This window comes from Periplaneta americana, chromosome 9, assembly GCF_040183065.1.
Source record: "Periplaneta americana isolate PAMFEO1 chromosome 9, P.americana_PAMFEO1_priV1, whole genome shotgun sequence".
Taxonomy (NCBI): Eukaryota; Metazoa; Arthropoda; class Insecta; order Blattodea; family Blattidae; genus Periplaneta; species Periplaneta americana.
This window is the reverse complement of record NC_091125.1, coordinates 155,891,666-155,909,999: the sequence shown is the minus strand read 5'-3', so window position 1 is coordinate 155,909,999 and position 18,334 is coordinate 155,891,666. Positions and strand designations below refer to the sequence as shown.

The following is an 18,334-nucleotide window of genomic DNA, read 5'->3' as shown; positions in this document are numbered from 1 at the left end:
TACAAACCTATTTTCAAACTGTGTCTGAAACTATTATACGGTTAGAAAAATCAGAGCAAGAGATGCCGGAAGCTATCAAATTAGTTGAAGAAATGACGCAGAGAATTAATGAGACACCAAGTACACCGGTTACTGAACGTGTAAAACAGAAGTGGAAATCAATTTTATGTTAAAATAACGGATATGGAGCATTGTGTAATATAAACAGCAATTAGTGGACATAGAGTCACCCGAGAATGAAGGACTGTCTCTTAGAGACTGCAATGATGTTAGGTTTTTTCGTTTTGCTCCTATAAAGTCATGCGACGTAGAGCGCAGCTTTCACAGTACAAACTGTGTTTGGTAGACAACTGAAAAAGATTTACGTTTGAGACACTGAAAATGTATCTTGTAGTAGGCTTACATTGCAATTCTGTACTGTAACTGGACTTCCTAAAGACGACCAATAGGATAAATGAAGAAATTAAAATTGCTACATGTTTATTTCCACCATTAACACTGTGTATAATTAAACACAAATGCTTATAAAAGACAGGAGAATAAATGCTTTTCACATTCTTTTGACATTGTCATTGTGTAATGTATATTTACTTTCAGAATGTCCATATGTGTGTTTCCCCATATTACCGTACTCTATTCTAAATAGCAATGTTGTTACCTCAACACATCTCTACCTTTCACTACCTGCAGCGAGTCAACAACCTACAGTACAAGCACAGTAAACTTATTGTATCGGGTCCCAAGTCTCGAAGCCTGTCATAACCCTAATCTCTTATGCAATAAGTGATTGATTTCATAAGCGGTTTATGTAACTGGCAAGAACTGGATAACCTAAATGCTACGAGTTACTACAATGCTATTTTATTCTTATCAGACATGTCTGTAGCAGTAGTTGTACCATATATCAAAGGACAACATAATGAAACATCAGTTCTTGTACTGTGTTGTAAGGTCAGTAAAAGCCACGTTGTAAATAAAAAAAATATATATCAGCTGATTTCAAGGGAAAAGACTTTTGTATTACATAACTTTAAAGAGATTATTTTGTTAGCCGCGGTGTACGCAGCATCTGACAAGCAAACGTTCTGATGGGGGCAAATAAAAAAGTTAAATTTTTTTCTTCCACCATGTTAATAATGTCAAAAGAAGTGCTTATACAAATTTCGGCCACTCGACTGCAATTACAAGGGTCGTAAAAAATCAGTTTTCCAGGGCAAGTTAATAGAAAGAAAATGCAATTTCATTGGAAAAATTTATTAGGACACAGCAATTTTTGAGCAATTTTCAACATATTCCCCACCGGAAATTGAGACATTTGTCATATCATGGGATCGACACAGAAGTGCAGACGGCTATCAAACGCTGTTCCGATCCCAGGCGGCTGACTTCTGCGACACAAGGATACAAAAATTGATCCCGTGGTATGACAGATGTCTCAGTTTCACTGGGGGATATGTTGACAAATAGGGCAACAATTGCTGAATCTGTTTCAATAAATCTTTCCATCTAATTGTGTTTTTTTTTCTGTAAAAAAAAAACAGGAAAAATCACTTTCTGGACGGACTCGTAATTGTGGTCGAGTAGCCAAAATTTGTATAAGCACTTCTTTTGACATTATTAACATGGTGGAAGGAAAAAATTTAACTTTTTTATCTGCCCCCATCAGGATGTTTGCTTGTGAGACGCTATTTTAATGCTGCGAGTCAATTTCCGTGATCTTACGGGTACCATGCTATAAGTTGGAATCGAGATTGAAGGGTTCAAATCCAGCTGATGGCCTCAATTCCTCCTGGAGGGAAATAAAGCTGAGAATTTCGTTTCATAGATTTGTAGCAAGTAAAAAAAAAAAAAAAAAAAAAAATCCTCTTCCTGATAGAGTGCTTCAAGTAAAATTCATCGGTCATTTCTCGCCCACGTTGAATTTTAACGCCCTCTATGGTAGATAAGAAATGGAACAGATCAGTCATGTAACTGTGAGAAAGACAATGGACTGTTTTCATAATAGATTGAGATATTGTTTGCCTGTGAATGGTTCTCATTTTAAGCATCCGTTGTAAAGTTTGGTTAGTGATAGTGTTCTATTTAGTTTTATGGCCTACTCAACATGAATTTACATACTTATTTGTTTCAAGCTTGAAGTCCACGAAAGAAGTTTAATAAGTAGTTAAAAGACAAGAAACGCAGGTTATTTTACGACGCTTTATCAACATCTTAGGTCTGAATGAGATGAAAGTGATAATGCCGGTGAAATGAGTCCGGGGTCCAGCACCGAAAGTTACCCAGCATTTGCTCATATTGGATTGAGGGAAAACCCCGGAAAACCCTCAACCAGATAACCTCCCCCGACCGGGAATCGAACTCGGGCCACCTGGTTTCGCGATCAGACGCGCTGACCGTTACTCCACAGATGTGGACTTGCTGTTGCTTCAAGATATTTGAATTTTTCCACCTTTTCGAAGGATAAATCTCCAATTTTTATATTTCCATTGCGTACGGGTAGAATATTTATATCTTCTTCCCCAGTCATAATTTTTCTCCCGTATCAATTATCATATAGGTATCTTGACCTCACAGTATCTGAACCCATGTGTCCTGCACGACAGACCGACCTTTCTGCGAAGTTAAAACATGAATGAGCAAGAAGCCCGCCTCGTAAGGGGCGTCCTTGGTGAGCAGCTCCTGAAAGGCTCCGGCCCAATAAGCCGTTAGTTGTGGAGCCGCCAGAGCGCGAGGAAGACGTGAAGGTGGTGTCCACATAGCAGACATCGTCATGGCCAGTCTTGCCGTCGTCAGGGGCGCCCTTCGCGCCCTGGATCCCGTCTTCAAGGAAAACATTCACGTACGTGTCGCAGTATTCCGTATGTTGTGAATATTGTGTTACATCAGCTTCACAGTTCTGTTGCGACTCCAAATGGAAAGTCAAGTCTGTTGGCGAATTTTTAAGTGATCGGTGGCTACAAGCGGACTCTGCCAGAGTTTATTCTTAGCCGAAAGGAACGTTGGTAAAGTTTACAGGTAAAAATAGGGTGCGAATTAACGGGGGGATGGGGGGGATTCCCCACGGAAAGTTATCCCCCTCTCATAAATTCATATTATCATCCCTGCCAGGGATAACTTCTGTCCCCCTCACAAAACATAATTGTTTTAATAAGAGTATACTTTATAAAGTATAAAGTAAGCAAATTAAATAGTACTGATGTATTATCATCACCAGCAAGCTGACAACAATCAGTAACTTACGAATTACACACCCTATCTTAAGTCTGCTCATGGATATTATTATGATCAAGATGCAAGACAAGCAACTCAGTGCGATCAGGCGTTGAGCCGTATCGAATGAAGATAATAATAATAATTTTATGTGTGGTATTCTCTATCTAGGATTCTATCCCCCCCATCAGAAAACCTAATTCGCACCCTGGGTAAAACCCGTGGTGATTTCTGATGTGGTGTGAAATTCTCAACAATCGTTCGAAAAGTTTTTACCGACACTGTTGAATAGCAAACAATATAAATTCCCTATATATATACTAATAATAAATCTGTAGCCGACATTTTTCTGGTAATTTTCGATTTTCCAAAAATAATTGGTCCTAACATATATAATTAACCATCCTGAAACCGAAAATCGCTTTTTTGAAATTTTTGTTTGTATGTTTGTCTGTCTGGATGTTTGTTACCTTTTCACGCGATAATGGCTTAACCGATTTATATGAAAATTGGAATATAAATTAATTTCGCTGTAACTTAGATTTTAGGCTATATGACATTCAAAATACGTTATTTAAAAGGGGGGTTATAAGGGGGCCTGAATTAAATAAATCGAAATATCTCGCTTATTATTGATTTTTGTGAAATATATTACATAACAAAAGATTCTTTAAAAATGATTTCCGATAAGTTTTATTCCTCGCAAAAGTTTGATAGGACTGATATTTAATGAGATGAATGAGTTTTAAAATTAAAATATGCCATAAGGTGGTGTAATGAAATGATAACAAATGACTACGTCTATAAGGGACCTTGGACAACAACAATCGAAAGCTATGAAACATAGCCTACAGAGAATGTTTCCGTGTTTGTATGAAGTAATATCGAAAGCTAAATTAACCGATTTGTATAATTAATTATTATTTCACCATTGGAAAGTGTAGTTTCTCTAGATGAACATAATGCTATAATGTTATTACAGTAACTTCTGAGTGCTCTCTGGACCAAAATGATCGCATTTTAATTATTTAAATACAATTTAAATTAAGTAACATATTAAACGATTTATCCTTCTATCAAACACGAATGTTCCCTGGATCAAACGTCCTATTTTAATTATGTAATTACTTTATATTTATTTCTAACATGTGCAGCGGAGCGCACGGGTACGGCTAGTATATATATATATATATATATATATATATATATATATATATATATATACACACACACATACACACACACACAAGAATTCAGTTATAACAAATTTCTAGAGTTAAATTGAAAGCTAAATGGTAAATTACATTAATTAACTAGTTTCGACTGCGCTGTTAGTCATTTTCAGAACTAGTAACTAACAGTGCAGTCGAAAGTAGTCAACCAAGGTAATTTACCATTCAGTTTTCAATTAAGCACAAGAAAGTTGTAATTTTAACTTAATCCTTAACTGAAATAAAGTATTAAACGTGTGTAATGAAGATGTTTAAAATGAACACAATAAAAGTGAACTAATAATAATAATAATAATAATAATAATAATAATAATAATAATAATAATAATAAAACGGTCTCCCATAATATATGTTGGAACTAATATAAATTTTTGGAGCAGGATCTATATAAAATAACAAAATCGACCAAATACGTCAAATTCTATTTTTTTCAACCAAAATATCCCTTCATCTATGTAAATATCATCAATAAAAAAAAGCGCACCAAGATATGACGCCAAACAGCTGAACTGTTATTATTTTTAAGTAGTCATGCGCTCTCTCGGGACATTTAACTGTAGAAACTTCTTTTCTCATTTCTGCACAACAAAATATTCGACATTTTTCAATCTACAAAATGCAATAACTCTGGCACTGTTAAACATATCCACATGTTACATTTCTTTTATTACATCTCTGCATCTGTGCAACGTCACAGTTTGTTGTGAGGGAGAAAAGAGATAACAAAAGTTCGCAATATTCTTTTTAATACTCTGACACCCACGACCAATATTAGCCACTTGAAATTTACAGGTCACTCACCGGCAGAGTTATAGTAAAAGAAAAATACGTATAACGTACTTTAATAAAAATTTTCAAGTTAGGAAATGTTTATACATTCATAAAAACTATTCTATAAATTAAACACAACTGAACATATTACATTATTAAAACAAAAAATTAAATCAAACGAATTTACCCGCCATATGAATAACGCTCGTGAAATAGAATTTTTATTTAAAAAACCATTTAAATAATAAAGTGATATTCGACTTTTTTTAAATTCTGAACAAAGTGTAGGTATTCACAATTTTATCACATTTGTTACGCAATTCATAAGCTCCCATTTGAGCCTTAGAAAATGAATTTGTGTCAAAGGATGATTAAATTAACTCGTTTTATATCAATACTTTAGTTTTTTTTTGCGTTTACAACCCCCGGTTTGTCCAAAAATCCAAACTAACATTTTAATCTTAATCTCTAAGACATCTCATCATTTCTACATTTTAATTCTTTACAAGTACAAAAAATGTTTCCATAAGTCGTGCTCAATTGAGTTGGAGAGGAATGTTAGCTAAATAACTGCAATTACATTTATCAACTCATCCTCCCTGAATAGTCTCTGTAGTTGAAAACAAATGTTAAATAAGTAATTTCAGTTACAATTCTCAACTCATCCCCACTGAATAGTCTCTGTAGTTGAAAAGCAATGTTAAATAAGTAATTGCAATTACAGTTATCAACTCATCCTCTCTGAATAGTCTCTGTAGTTGAAAACAAATGTTAAATAAGTAATTTCAGTTACAATTCTCAACTCATCCCCACTGAATAGTCTCTGTAGTTGAAAAGCAATGTTAAATAAGTAATTGCAATTACAGTTATCAACTCATCCTCTCTGAAGAGTCTCTGTAGTTGAAAACAAATGTTAAATAAGTAATTGCAGTTACAATTCTCAACATCCCCACTGAATAATCTCTGTAGTTGAAAAGCAATGTTAAATAAGTAATTGCAATTACAGTTATCAACTCATCCTCTCTGAAGAGTCTCTGTAGTTGAAAACAAATGTTAAATAAGTAATTGCAGTTACTATTCTTAACATCCCCACTAATAGTCTCTGTAGTTGAAAAGTAATGCTAAATGAAGAATTTCCTCCTCTCTGTAGTTGGAATCGAATGTTAAAAAAAGAATTGCAATTACAATTATTTATTATCAACTCTCCTCCCTGTAGCTGAAAAGGAATGTTAAAAAATGGAGTTACAAATCGACTCAATGTCAAATGAAATTCACGATTATATTTATCAACATGTCTCTCAATAGTGTCTTTAGCTTAAAAGTGATACTTAATAATTACAATGTTAATTATTACTGTACAATTTCATTATCTCTGAATAATAATCTATATAGTTTAAAAGAAACATTTAAAGTTAATGTAGAATTACAGTTGCTACATGGGAACAACTTAGAAAACTCCGTTGGTCTACGCATGCGTCAATCTTAAAGAGTGACACAATATACTATTCACCTTCTCTTTCCTGTCAGCCAATAAGTGGCGTATACTGGTTAAAGGGTTTGGGCTACCGCTGACCCTATTATTACACAAAATATATCTAACAATTACTTTAATTTTAATTACTATGGTAAAACTAATAATACAAAATTATTACATTATGTTATATTATAAACTTTTTCTTTTGTAATTTCCTTGGGCTACCACCGGTAGCCCGCAAAATACGCCCTCCAATAGTAGCGCGTACTAACAGTGAGGTATCAGATGACTTGTCAATCAGTAGCGACAATGGTTCAGATTAATGGGGGAAAACTCCGACTCCGCCTCCAGCACAGCGGTAAGGTTCAGTAACTTCCTACAACGGAGTTTTGCCAGTTGTTAACCTATAGCTTATCGTCTGCATATAATCTCCGTATCTGAAAATTGACGTTTAGTAAAGAACGAATTTCACATTTCTCATCGACTAGGCAGGATTTCGATGTCCGCATAATTACCTGATAATTATTGCAGAGACTTTATGTATAAGTTTCCACGAATACTTAAGTTTCCCAACTATTCTCATAATACCATTACTCCCCATTCAATTGTCTTTGAATTGTCTTTATGTTTCTTTTCATTTATTCCGTAGATCTTACAGATTCTATTAGCCAGGCTGCACAAACAGCGCTCAACGAGCGCGCGCGCTCCTCCGGAGCGGGAGAGCCGTGTTTACCGCTCGCCGAAAAGGAGAGGATGATATGTCAGAATGACATAGACTTGCTATAGGTAGAGGAGAGGGAAACAACCACTCAGCTATCTAGTGGAGTGGAGTGTGTAAGCCTATTCTCAGTAACTATTTCACGTTGCATACCTACTGCTACAGTACAGTATGGAGGAATCTAAAAGACGGAACATAACATTTAACGATTTACAGCTCGAACTTACTGATCTTCAATGTGACCTAAGGGCTCATGAATAATACTACTAGCCTCGTTGAGTTTTACAAGACTAAACATTAGCAATAATATCGGCGACTACACAGGCTGGCTGTGAAAATGATTGCTATGTTTGGCTCAACATTTATATTTGTGAGCAACTGTTTTCTATAATCAACTTTAATAAAAGCAGACATCGAACATCTGTAACTGATGTTTCATTACGATCAGTAGGCTACTGTTCCTTTCAACTGCCAACAGCATAAAACCTCGTTCTGATGTACTGATAAATAAAAATATAACAAAATGATATTGTACATTTAAGTAGCTATAGAATTTCTATTACTTCTGTAAAATAAATATTTTTTTTATTAATTCGTTGCCTGAATGCAAGAACTAGGTAACTTGATTTTTCATATTTTGTGACATTGCCTCTTTACTTATTTATTGCACTAAGGAATATGTCTCGTTTTCTTTTACCTATTTGTTATATTGGAAAATAGATGTCGTTGGTATCGTTCGATCAGTTACCTAGATCCTGGATTACAATTTTTTGTGCGATTTTTGCTATGCTATAAAAGAGGTAACTAAAAACGCAAATTTCAAGTTACCTAGTTCTTGCATTCAAGCGACGAATTAATAATAGTCCAAGATAGTTTTGCAAACACTGAACGGGAATTCATTTCATAAGCACTCGTAATAGTACTTCCTTTTGTGTTTATTTTGTACGAGATCCGCCCCTTCTTCCAATCCACCCTTATACAGAGCGCAGCTAATATCTGCATTCCGCTCATGAGCTGTGAGCCGGCTTGGAGAGCGCAAACCTTGTGCAGGCCTGTACTAGGCCGATCAGACTCAACAAGATAGAAGACAAAAACCACGCGAGATACCAGTTGCTTGGAGCTGTGATAAGAATGTAGGACATAAGGCAGAAGAGATACAGTTCTCGAGTTCACCCTCGCTCTAATGATGTCAATCATTTCATTGACCACTTGCGCAATGATGGCACAGTCGAGGAATTGACCTAGTCTTGACCTTGCCATTGATAGGAACCTCAGAGCCTCGAAATTATTGAGCGCTCATACAGCTTGTCTCAATCGAGCAAGGAAACAGATTACGAAGGTCATTTCAAACTACAGAGGCTATAAATTAGGAGACTATTTAGAAAATAAAGGTCCTTAGTTATATAGAGTGATTTTATTACCGGTAGCAGCCTTTTTTTTTACAGAGGATCTTTCAAGTATTTTTGGAGGGATTCGTTGATTTTCCATTCTTATAATAATAATAATAATAATAATAATAATAATAATAATAATAATAATAATAATAATAATAATAATAATAATAATAATAATAATACTTACTTACTGGCTTTTAAGGAACCCGGAGGTTCATTGCCGCCCTCTCATAAGCCCGCCATTGGTCCCTATCCTGAGCAAGATTAATCCAGTCTCTACCATCATATCCCACCTCCCTCAAATCCATTTTAATATTATCTTCCCACCTACGTCTCGGCCTCCCAAAAGGTCTTTTTCCCTCCGGCCTCCCAACTAACACTCTATATGCATTTCTGGATTCGCCCATACGTGCTACATGTCCTGCCCATCTCAAACGTCTGGATTTTATGTTCCTAATTATGTCAGGTGAAGAATACAATGCGTACAGCTCTGCGTTGTGTAACTTTCTCCATTCTCCTGTAACTTTATCCGTCTTAGCCCCAAATATTTTCCTAAGAACCTTATTCTCAAAAACCCTCAAACTCTGTTCCTCTCTCAAAGTGAGAGTTCAAGTTTCACAACCATACAGAACAACCGGTAATATAACTGTTTTATAAATTCTAACTTTCAGATTTTTTGACAGCAGACTAGATGACAAAAGCTTCTCAACCGAGTAATAACACGCATTTCCCATATTTATTCTGCGTTTAATTTCCTCCCGAGTGTCATTTATATTTGTTACTGTTGCTCCAAGATATTTGAATTTTTCCACCTCTTCGAAACATAAATCTCCAATTTTTACAGTTCCATTTCGTACAATAATAATAGTAATAATGATAATAATAATAATAATAATAATAATAATAATAATAATAATAATAATAATAATAATAACTTATTTTAGCTGGCAGAGTTAAGGCCGTAAGGCCTTCTTTTCCACTCAACCAGCAAAAATTATACATACATATGTATTAACTTACAAAGAATTCAACAATTTGATTTAGATAAGAGTTACATGTATACAAGAGTTATTTACGAATTAAACAACAAAATACTGTGAACTATTAATTTTATTAAACACTGAAATACAATGAAAGAGTAATGGAAAGGAGAAAAATTCTCTCCGCGCCGGGTTTTCACCTCTACGTGCTGATGCTTTATCCACTAAGCCACACCGGATACCCACCCCGGCGTCGGACAGAATCGTCTCAATTTAAGTTCCAACTCTTGGGTTCCCTCTAGTGGCCGCCCTCTGCACTACGCCATAGATGTCTATGAACGTAGGACTGAAGTCCATACATGTGCTGAGGTGCACTCGTTATAAGTGACTAGTTGGCCGGGATCCGACGGAATAAGCGTATGATGACGCAAAATTGTAGGCTAACCTCCTGGGACAAAGTACGGTCCCTACTGATTAGTAGACAGTGGATGCGGGATGACATCGTTGAATGTAGGTGCACATTTATTATATGTTACAATTTTTTTCATTCAGATTATTGGCTGAACAGGTTTTAAACGTAAACAGACGACGTCAACATGCTACTGTATCTTCGTACAGTCAGAATGAAAAGAAAAATGACGTACTGTAGCACATACCTCGTCATCATTGATGGAATTACCAGCGTTGCAGTAAACGACGATATAGCCTCGTAAGTTGTCGAAGCTGAATCGTCTTCGCCTATCCTGCAGGATAACACAACTGCACGCATTGCGTTGCAATGTTACTATGAACGGACCGGGGTCCCTTCGTTCTGTATGCTGCTGTACTCGCCAGGTACACAAAAGACGGATGACACGGCACGTGCCATATACTCTGATACGAAACAACTTCACTTTTCCTTAAGTCATCCCCCATACACTGTGTACTGATTAGCATTCGTTATTATACAGAACGGTTAGTATAGTTCGGGGTAGTCAGAATTCGTGTCGTGTCTGCACGTTGCAACCGGGAAAAGAGAGGAGTAGTTCGTCAGGTGTGATTATAACAATTTTTTCTATTGATGCATTCTTTTAGTTCCTTTGTTGTTCTTATAAACTTTACACGTATACTTCATCTTTATACAGGGACATCATTTTATTTTTACTTCAATTTTTATTGTACCTGAGTTTTTTAATGTACTTCACTCCCATCCCTTCTACTAATGAAGTTCAACCGTCCTCCACACAGAACCAAGATCGCATATACGGTCATAGTAAACAGTACGTTCCAAAAATATGTTCGCGTTTTCCAGTGACGAAAGAGCTTTCAATATTGAATCATGTACTGTCGTCCATTTGCCTACGTCGTATCCCGGTTTCCCCCACCAGCTTTTATTCGCTAGCTAGTGGCTGGGCTGTCTTAGCTCTTTTCTGAGAACATTAATTTCTGTTAGGAATTGGACGTTTACGTAATATTATACAACTGTTTTAAATAACTTCAATAAAAGGGCCTCGTTAAGTAATTAACTGTCACGTGATTTCCTCCCTTTCTACGACCCTACGACATAACCACTTGGACGGACAGTAGATAGTAGGTATGTCTGAGCAATTTGATCTTTTCGGGTAGGGCAGAAGTGAAGATTGAATTTACAGTACGTAAGGTACTCTTTTATAGAGTAGGTACAGAATTATTTCAACTTGAGTTACTAGTACGAAGGACGAAACAGGTAATTTGGATTAGGTACAATAGTCTATAGTGCGATAATATGCACATTAGAACTGAAGCCTGCATCAAAATGAACGGCCACCATTTTAAAAAATGTGTTTAAATATCCATATTATGATTATTTTTCAATTTAACTTCTTTCTCTATATTGTACGCTAATGTGCTGTAGACAGTATAATATACACTGCATAATGAATACGTCCACATGGACAGCTCAGTTCGTGAGTAAAAACACTCATTGATAATACTTTACTGTATTTTGATTAAACAAAAACCTAATGAAAATTATCAAACTCAAAAGCGCGATATTTCCTAGTTTACGTAAATGGATGAACTACTTTTCTTCCCTCCTATACCTAGTAAAGTGATTTGTTGGTATATTACGCCAGTACCATCGTACTCCAGTCGTGGAAGGGGGTAGCAAACGGCGTTGATCCAGAGGTATAGCCAAGTTGATATTAAAAATGTTAGTAAAAATAAAATGATGTCCCTGTACTTCATAAAGTAAGAAAGTAAAAGGGTTGCTGTTGATCTCATGTTACAGAATGCATCGTATAGTAACTACAGGCACATCTCCGTCTCGTGTCCCTGCCTGTCAGCATTTCGCACCGACCCATTTGATCCAAATGAGAGTCGCTTTGAAAAGATTCTCATCGCCAACAGAGGAGAAATTGCCTGCCGGGTGATGAAGACTGCCAAGGACATGGGAATCAAGACTGTGGCTGTGTACTCAATGGCAGACGACAAAGCGGTGAGCAGTAGTAAAATGTCACATCTTTTATAAAATTTGCAACATTCTTAAATTTTTCAAAATAATTTTAAGCTTTTTTTCAGTTTTTGTATGTTTTCATTGCTACTTCGTCGGAGTTTAGACCAATCTAGAAAGCACATTAATGATATCATTTGCATGAATCATGCATCATAAACAAATACACCCTGTATAAAAAAGATGGATCCAATTTCAAAGCCTTATATCTCGCAGTGGCAAGAAGTTATAATTACCCATCAAATTGCAAATACTGTAGTTTAGTGAGTCGCCAAGTTTTATTCACCATGTTATAACCAGTGCTAGGAAGTTCGTACCAAAGCAGCAGATTTCAGTTGAGTACAGCGCGTAGTATAGATATCACCCACACCTCGCCCTGCTGCCGATCACTATAGATGATACACTGTATGTTCACAAACGAGGAAATTTCCAAAAAAAAAAAAAAAAAGCCGCCCTAAATAAGGGTTCGATAGATCGGCCAATTCACAATTCACAATGAACAATGATTAAAAAAATTATGTGACAATTTGAATGAAAAAAACATTAAGATAAATGATAAGAAAACATAGGAAATCATTTACAATAGAAGTTTCTTGGGTACATATGATTACTAATTGAGCCGTTCAGAGCAGAAGTGGTGTAATTATTAATAAGTATTTAATGAATTTCAATCTTAAGGCATATAAACTTGCAAATGTTTATTTGCTATTTAATGACAATATATGAACGTTTTCGCCGTTTAGGGCATCTTCAGATATAACAAAACATATTATCTGGACCTATGATAACATATTATGCAAATAACAAGGAAAATAGAGAACAATATATGTGGTGCATGAAATTCATGAGCTTTATGTAGATATAACATGAAACAGGATGAATATTGAGATAACCTTTGAATTTGAACTTCGACTGGACGAATATTTTATTTTATACATATAGCTCATGTTACAATTAATATACAATGTTTAAAATTTGTCAATGTTAAAATTTAAAATGATGATAATAAAATATTTAAAGTAATCATGGCTGAAAGTTGTCGTAAGTTACAAGATAGTATGCGTAGTTAATGTTCTTGTGTTTTGTAACTATTTCGCTTAGAGAGGCCGTTGGCATTTGAGTGGATATTGTTTTACGTTGATGACTACTTTACAGTTGATATGCAGTGATTAAATTAGCCAAAGTTAAAATTTAAATTTTATAATGAAGATAATAAAATATTTAGAGTAATCATGGCTGGGAATTGTCGTAAGTTCAAGATAGTTTTCGTAGTTGATGTTGTGTGTTTTGTAATTGTTTCACTTAAAGGTCATTGACTTTGAAATGGCTACTCTGATGTGATGACATCCTATTACGTGTTCTCAGGTTTATTGAAGTATAAATGAAGAAGTTCTATAAATTTGTGTGTACTGGTGTTGATGTGTTGGAGGCATATTGATTTAGTAAAATGAATTGTAAGAAGTGGTGTAAGTCAAAAATGGGTAATGAGGGTTAAAGTAAACATTCTGTAAAATACAGCGCAAAGTAGCAATTAATATTCAATTTATTTAAACTATTAGTAGTCAGTGGCTAGCAAGAAGGACATATTAATTGCTACTTTGCGCTGTATTTTACAGAATTCTTACTTTAAACCTCATTACCCAATTTTGACTTACACCACTTTTGCTCTGAACGGCTCAATTATAGCTAAGGATGATTTTAACACGTGAGATCCTATGGCATCAATCGTTGCATCAGAAATTTTAAATTGTTTAAGTTGATTTAAAGTTTCTCGTGGGATAGTACCACGGGCACCGAACATGAGCCCAAAAACTGTCCAATGTGTGATGTGGTATTGTGCTCCGAGATGCTGACAACAAGGCTCATAGATGACTTGTTTTTCACGACACACCTCTTGTGGCTGTTGCTCATGCATCTCGAAACGGATTGTGGGATCAAGAATGACACTCTTATCCTTCTGCCGATCAATTATGATGATATCAGCACGTCTAGTAGAGCCATCAGAAGAGACGCAACCAACCTCCTCATAAACCTCATAGGAAGCATTCTGACGGATTGAAGCTGCGATGAGAGAACGAACCGTATTATGTCTGTTGATTCGGAGCAATTCTCCATGATGGCAGAAACCCAAGACGTGAGGAAGCGTTTCTTGCTCGTCGCATCTTCTGCAACGGGTTGAATCAGTGGCGGTTCCTCGGGGGAGGGAAGGAAGGAATGTCCTCCTCACATTTTTCCTCTTTTGAAAGTAAATATCAAATGAAATATATGCCTTGAAATTCGAGGAAGATTCGATAACTTTTAAGTTCACAGCTATAAGAAAACCTCGGTTGATCGAGTTTTAAACGACGCGCACTCATGAACTGCTAGAAAAGGAGAAGGATGCTAGATTGTTTGTGTGGAGGAAAGTCAATCCATTCCTCCTTTACTGCAGTTAACACACACAGACAAAAGCTCGCTAGCGGCCGGAGAAAGAAGCAGAGTTTTAAAGCAAATAAATGAACGGAGAGGGAGGAGATCCTCCTCTGAATCAGCGCATGGGCGGGAAACAGAAACCGACTGGTCGCGCAGCAAGCTCGCTACCTCTGCCATCTAACGATGGTGCATTCAACTAGACTATAACACATCTAGGAGGAGGCACAATAAAAACTGTTTTAACGCAAAGCTATGAAAGACATCATATAAACTTTCTTTAAAATTATAAATCAAAATATATTATTCATTGCACTTTATATAAGCTACTATTCATGGTTTGAAACTTTCGAGGATATCTGAAAGTTGAAGTTGGATTTATATAAAACAAAGAAGAAGTAGTTCTAAGTTAGTATCGCAGATCTTTTTGGGCTCTGAAATTCACTTCCATTCATTGTCTACTAGACAGGACAACAGCCAAGTTGTCAGTTTTGTACACATATATTTGAAATTGAAAGTACAGCAAACTACATTATTTTTAACATGAAAAAATTAGTTTTGAACAATAACGGTAGTATGACTTTACAAGAACTGAACTTGTAAAATGTACATGTGGCAACACAGACCACGTGGGTGAGTGCAGCGTTCTCGCTTTCCTAACAGATTATTTCTCATTCCCATTTCCGTAAAATGGTTTCGGTTACGTGTTAGTAGCTGATATCTTCCAACACGTGTGATGCTGTAGGCCTAGTGTGCGTGAAAAATGCTGCGAGGTTGTGAATTTCCTTGTAATTGTTAATTTGTGCAATTATTCAACAATGAATGGAAGTGAAAACATATTATATTTTGGACAATTTAGGAAACTCAGTTTACAACAACAGATTATTGCTACACAAAAGGGAAGGCCAACCCTAACACTAACTGGTTTTACATGTATGCATGTAGGCTGATTTGTAGCATGATTTTCTCAAGGTGTCATTTTGCGTTGTTAACTTCTTTCCTCCTCCTAAGAAATATGCAGGAGCCGCCACTGGGTTGAATCAAGATTTCTACCAGGGAGAGTACGTACAGGTATTGTATTACAGTTCATCTTAATGGCTTGCGTCCATTGACTGCTCGAAAGTCTCTTTTTGGTTGAGATCCACGAATTACCTTCTTCCAGTGAGAATAGAAAACAACTCCCAAACGTTTACTTTTCAATTTGCTCCATTGATGAAAAGAATCTTCACGCAATGCTTTTCTTAGTTTTTGAGAAGAAATATGTTCAGAACAATCGAAGGTAATTGGTAATTGTTTGATGCAATGTTCAATTTCGTTTGGAAGATTCCGAGTGGCTGCTACATGAGGGTTGTCAACGTGTAAACGTCTTTGACAAATATTTAAATGCTGAAGGTAAGCTTCCCACTGGGCTTTAAAGACTCCTAAACCTCGTAATCTTCTTGGTGCATATATCATACCATCCGGGGTGTCAGTAGGAATGTTGATTATTTCCTTAACAGCACTGCGAATCAATTTGTCAATATCAGATAGACATTTCACTTTAAGATTCTGTGGATCTGTGTACAGTCATAAATAGTTTGAAGAATATTGTTAATTTATATTAATATTTTAGGTTGTGAACAAAGCGAGGTATTCTGTTATTAATGTATTATTTACGTAATATTAACATTATGCATGAGTTCGAAAAAGTAAACTCATCTGTTATTAAATAATTATGCAAACAGGAGTGTGTAACACATTTACTTTTTTCCCCGATTATTCTTAGTTAAATGTTGACGTCTCGTACTGCTATGCATTCGGTTGCGTTACAGTCCAAGTTCAACATCGGAATTACGATACGAACTTCCAAGGTGCCATTACATAAATAAATAAATAAGCGCATAAAAAAATGTCTCTTCCACCAATGATAAAATAATGGCATATATGTGCTTACGAGGTATTATTCTTAAGTCTTTTCCAGATTAATTGTAATAAAATTATTTTCCGGAAGTGTTTTAAAATAGAAGTTAGGCGAAGTTAGGCTAATTTAGGCCTGTAATTGTTCTTTCAGATGACTGATTCAAACACATAGTGATAACTAGACTTCGTGGAATTGCCACGAGAATCGTAAGGTTTACTACGTAGCGGTATAGACTGTATGAGAACGGGGCGTGCAACGGATGGAAGTATGTCTCTGATGTAAACACTGGCGTATACTGCGGTTACAATAAAACCTGTATCCTGCATTCAAGAAATATAATGAATGATCATTGAAGTAGGAAATGTCTAAACATGTAAATACACAATTATTTTGTAGTGAGATATATTAACTCTTAAAATTTAATGTAATATACTCACATCATCCTTGAATATGTGCATTGCAGCGAAGAGTTACGTACATTTTGAGCGATTGCGAAGTGAACCTCCTCCGATGGTCACTTAAACAGTTTTTATATTGGGAAAATGTACTTTCGACATCACACGATGTAATAGGTGCATATTTGAAGAACGGAAAGCCGCTACTTTTCAGCACACCAAATTCAGACGTCTTGTCGTGACCTGATAGTACATCATTTATAATATGAAGTTGTGAATAGGCAATAATGTTTCTCAACTTTCATTTCACTTTTTCTGAAATTAGTGAATTGTTATTTTGGATAACGATTTGTGATACTTTATCCACTATAGTTGTAGTTTAGACGATTCTAACAGGGTGATGCTTTTGGACACGATTTTAAAACTAGAATCAATGAACAGAATATCTTCCAATAGCTGTTCAGAAGGCAATGCTTTTACAGCTGCAACAGCGGAACTGTCTGTGCTATCCAATGCATCAATTACCTCCATTATTTTGCCTTAATGTTCTGCATAATAATTAAAAGCATCCAACCAACTGGTCAAGACTGGCTGCGTGGATAAGGGTATTCCAGGGGCAATTGTTTGGAACAGCAACACTCTCATTGTAGTATGTTTGATTAAATTCTTGCCTGCACTGAACATATGTTAAGCTTTGACTATTCCAACCACAGTAATGCAAAAACAAGTGCTTACTTATGTATATATTAGCTGTAGGTGCTCTATCTATTTGGACCGGTCACATCTCTTAACATGAACTGCTTATACTACAAGACCGGGAGGTCGCCCACCTCCTCTATACTACCGTACATCGGCAACCTGATTGCATGTTGCGTGTGGCAATTCAACGAAGTCTAGTGTTAACGATATGGAATAGATATCCAGTGGGGATGAGTTAGGCTTGCTGGAATTATTTGAGGAAAGAGACAGGCCCAAAAATGAAACTTATTTTCAACATCTTATCCATAGGTACAACAACAGCGAATTTATTATTTCCGTGTAACCCGTCATGTAGCAGAGAATCTCTCTGAACAATTTGAAGTATCACAATATTTTAATTAATTGATTCTGCTCTCGTAAGCTCAGTGGTTCCAACCAGTTTGAAAATGCGTTCGTACAGCTGAAATCACAGATGGTTTGAAATTAGTTTTCAAATCGATCATGCGCAATAGGTGAGGTTGGAACAGTTTGCAAACAGTTCTCGAACCATCACAAACTTGCTGTAAGAATAAACCTATTAAATCGATTATTCGTATTATAATGACGAATGGTTTTGATTGATTTATATATATATATATATATATATATATATATATATATTTATTTATACTCCATTGGTGAA

The 18,334-nt window shown here is 35.8% G+C and overlaps 1 protein-coding gene across 2 annotated transcripts in view; it reads left to right on the top strand.

Moving 5' to 3' along the window:
• The first annotated feature begins 2,708 nt into the window (after positions 1-2,708).
• LOC138706656 (propionyl-CoA carboxylase alpha chain, mitochondrial-like) overlaps positions 2,709-18,334 on the top strand; it is a 98,286-nt gene continuing 82,660 nt past the window's right edge. Inside the window, exons 1-2 of one of the 2 annotated variants that reach the window (XM_069836200.1) lie at positions 2,709-2,839; positions 12,028-12,234. In XM_069836200.1, the coding sequence (XP_069692301.1) occupies positions 2,771-2,839; positions 12,028-12,234 (276 nt within the window). In that variant the 5' untranslated portion in view covers positions 2,709-2,770. Of the gene's footprint in view, positions 2,840-2,865; positions 3,016-12,027; positions 12,235-18,334 lie in introns of those variants that run through there. The other variant, XM_069836201.1, reaches the window with a different exon arrangement.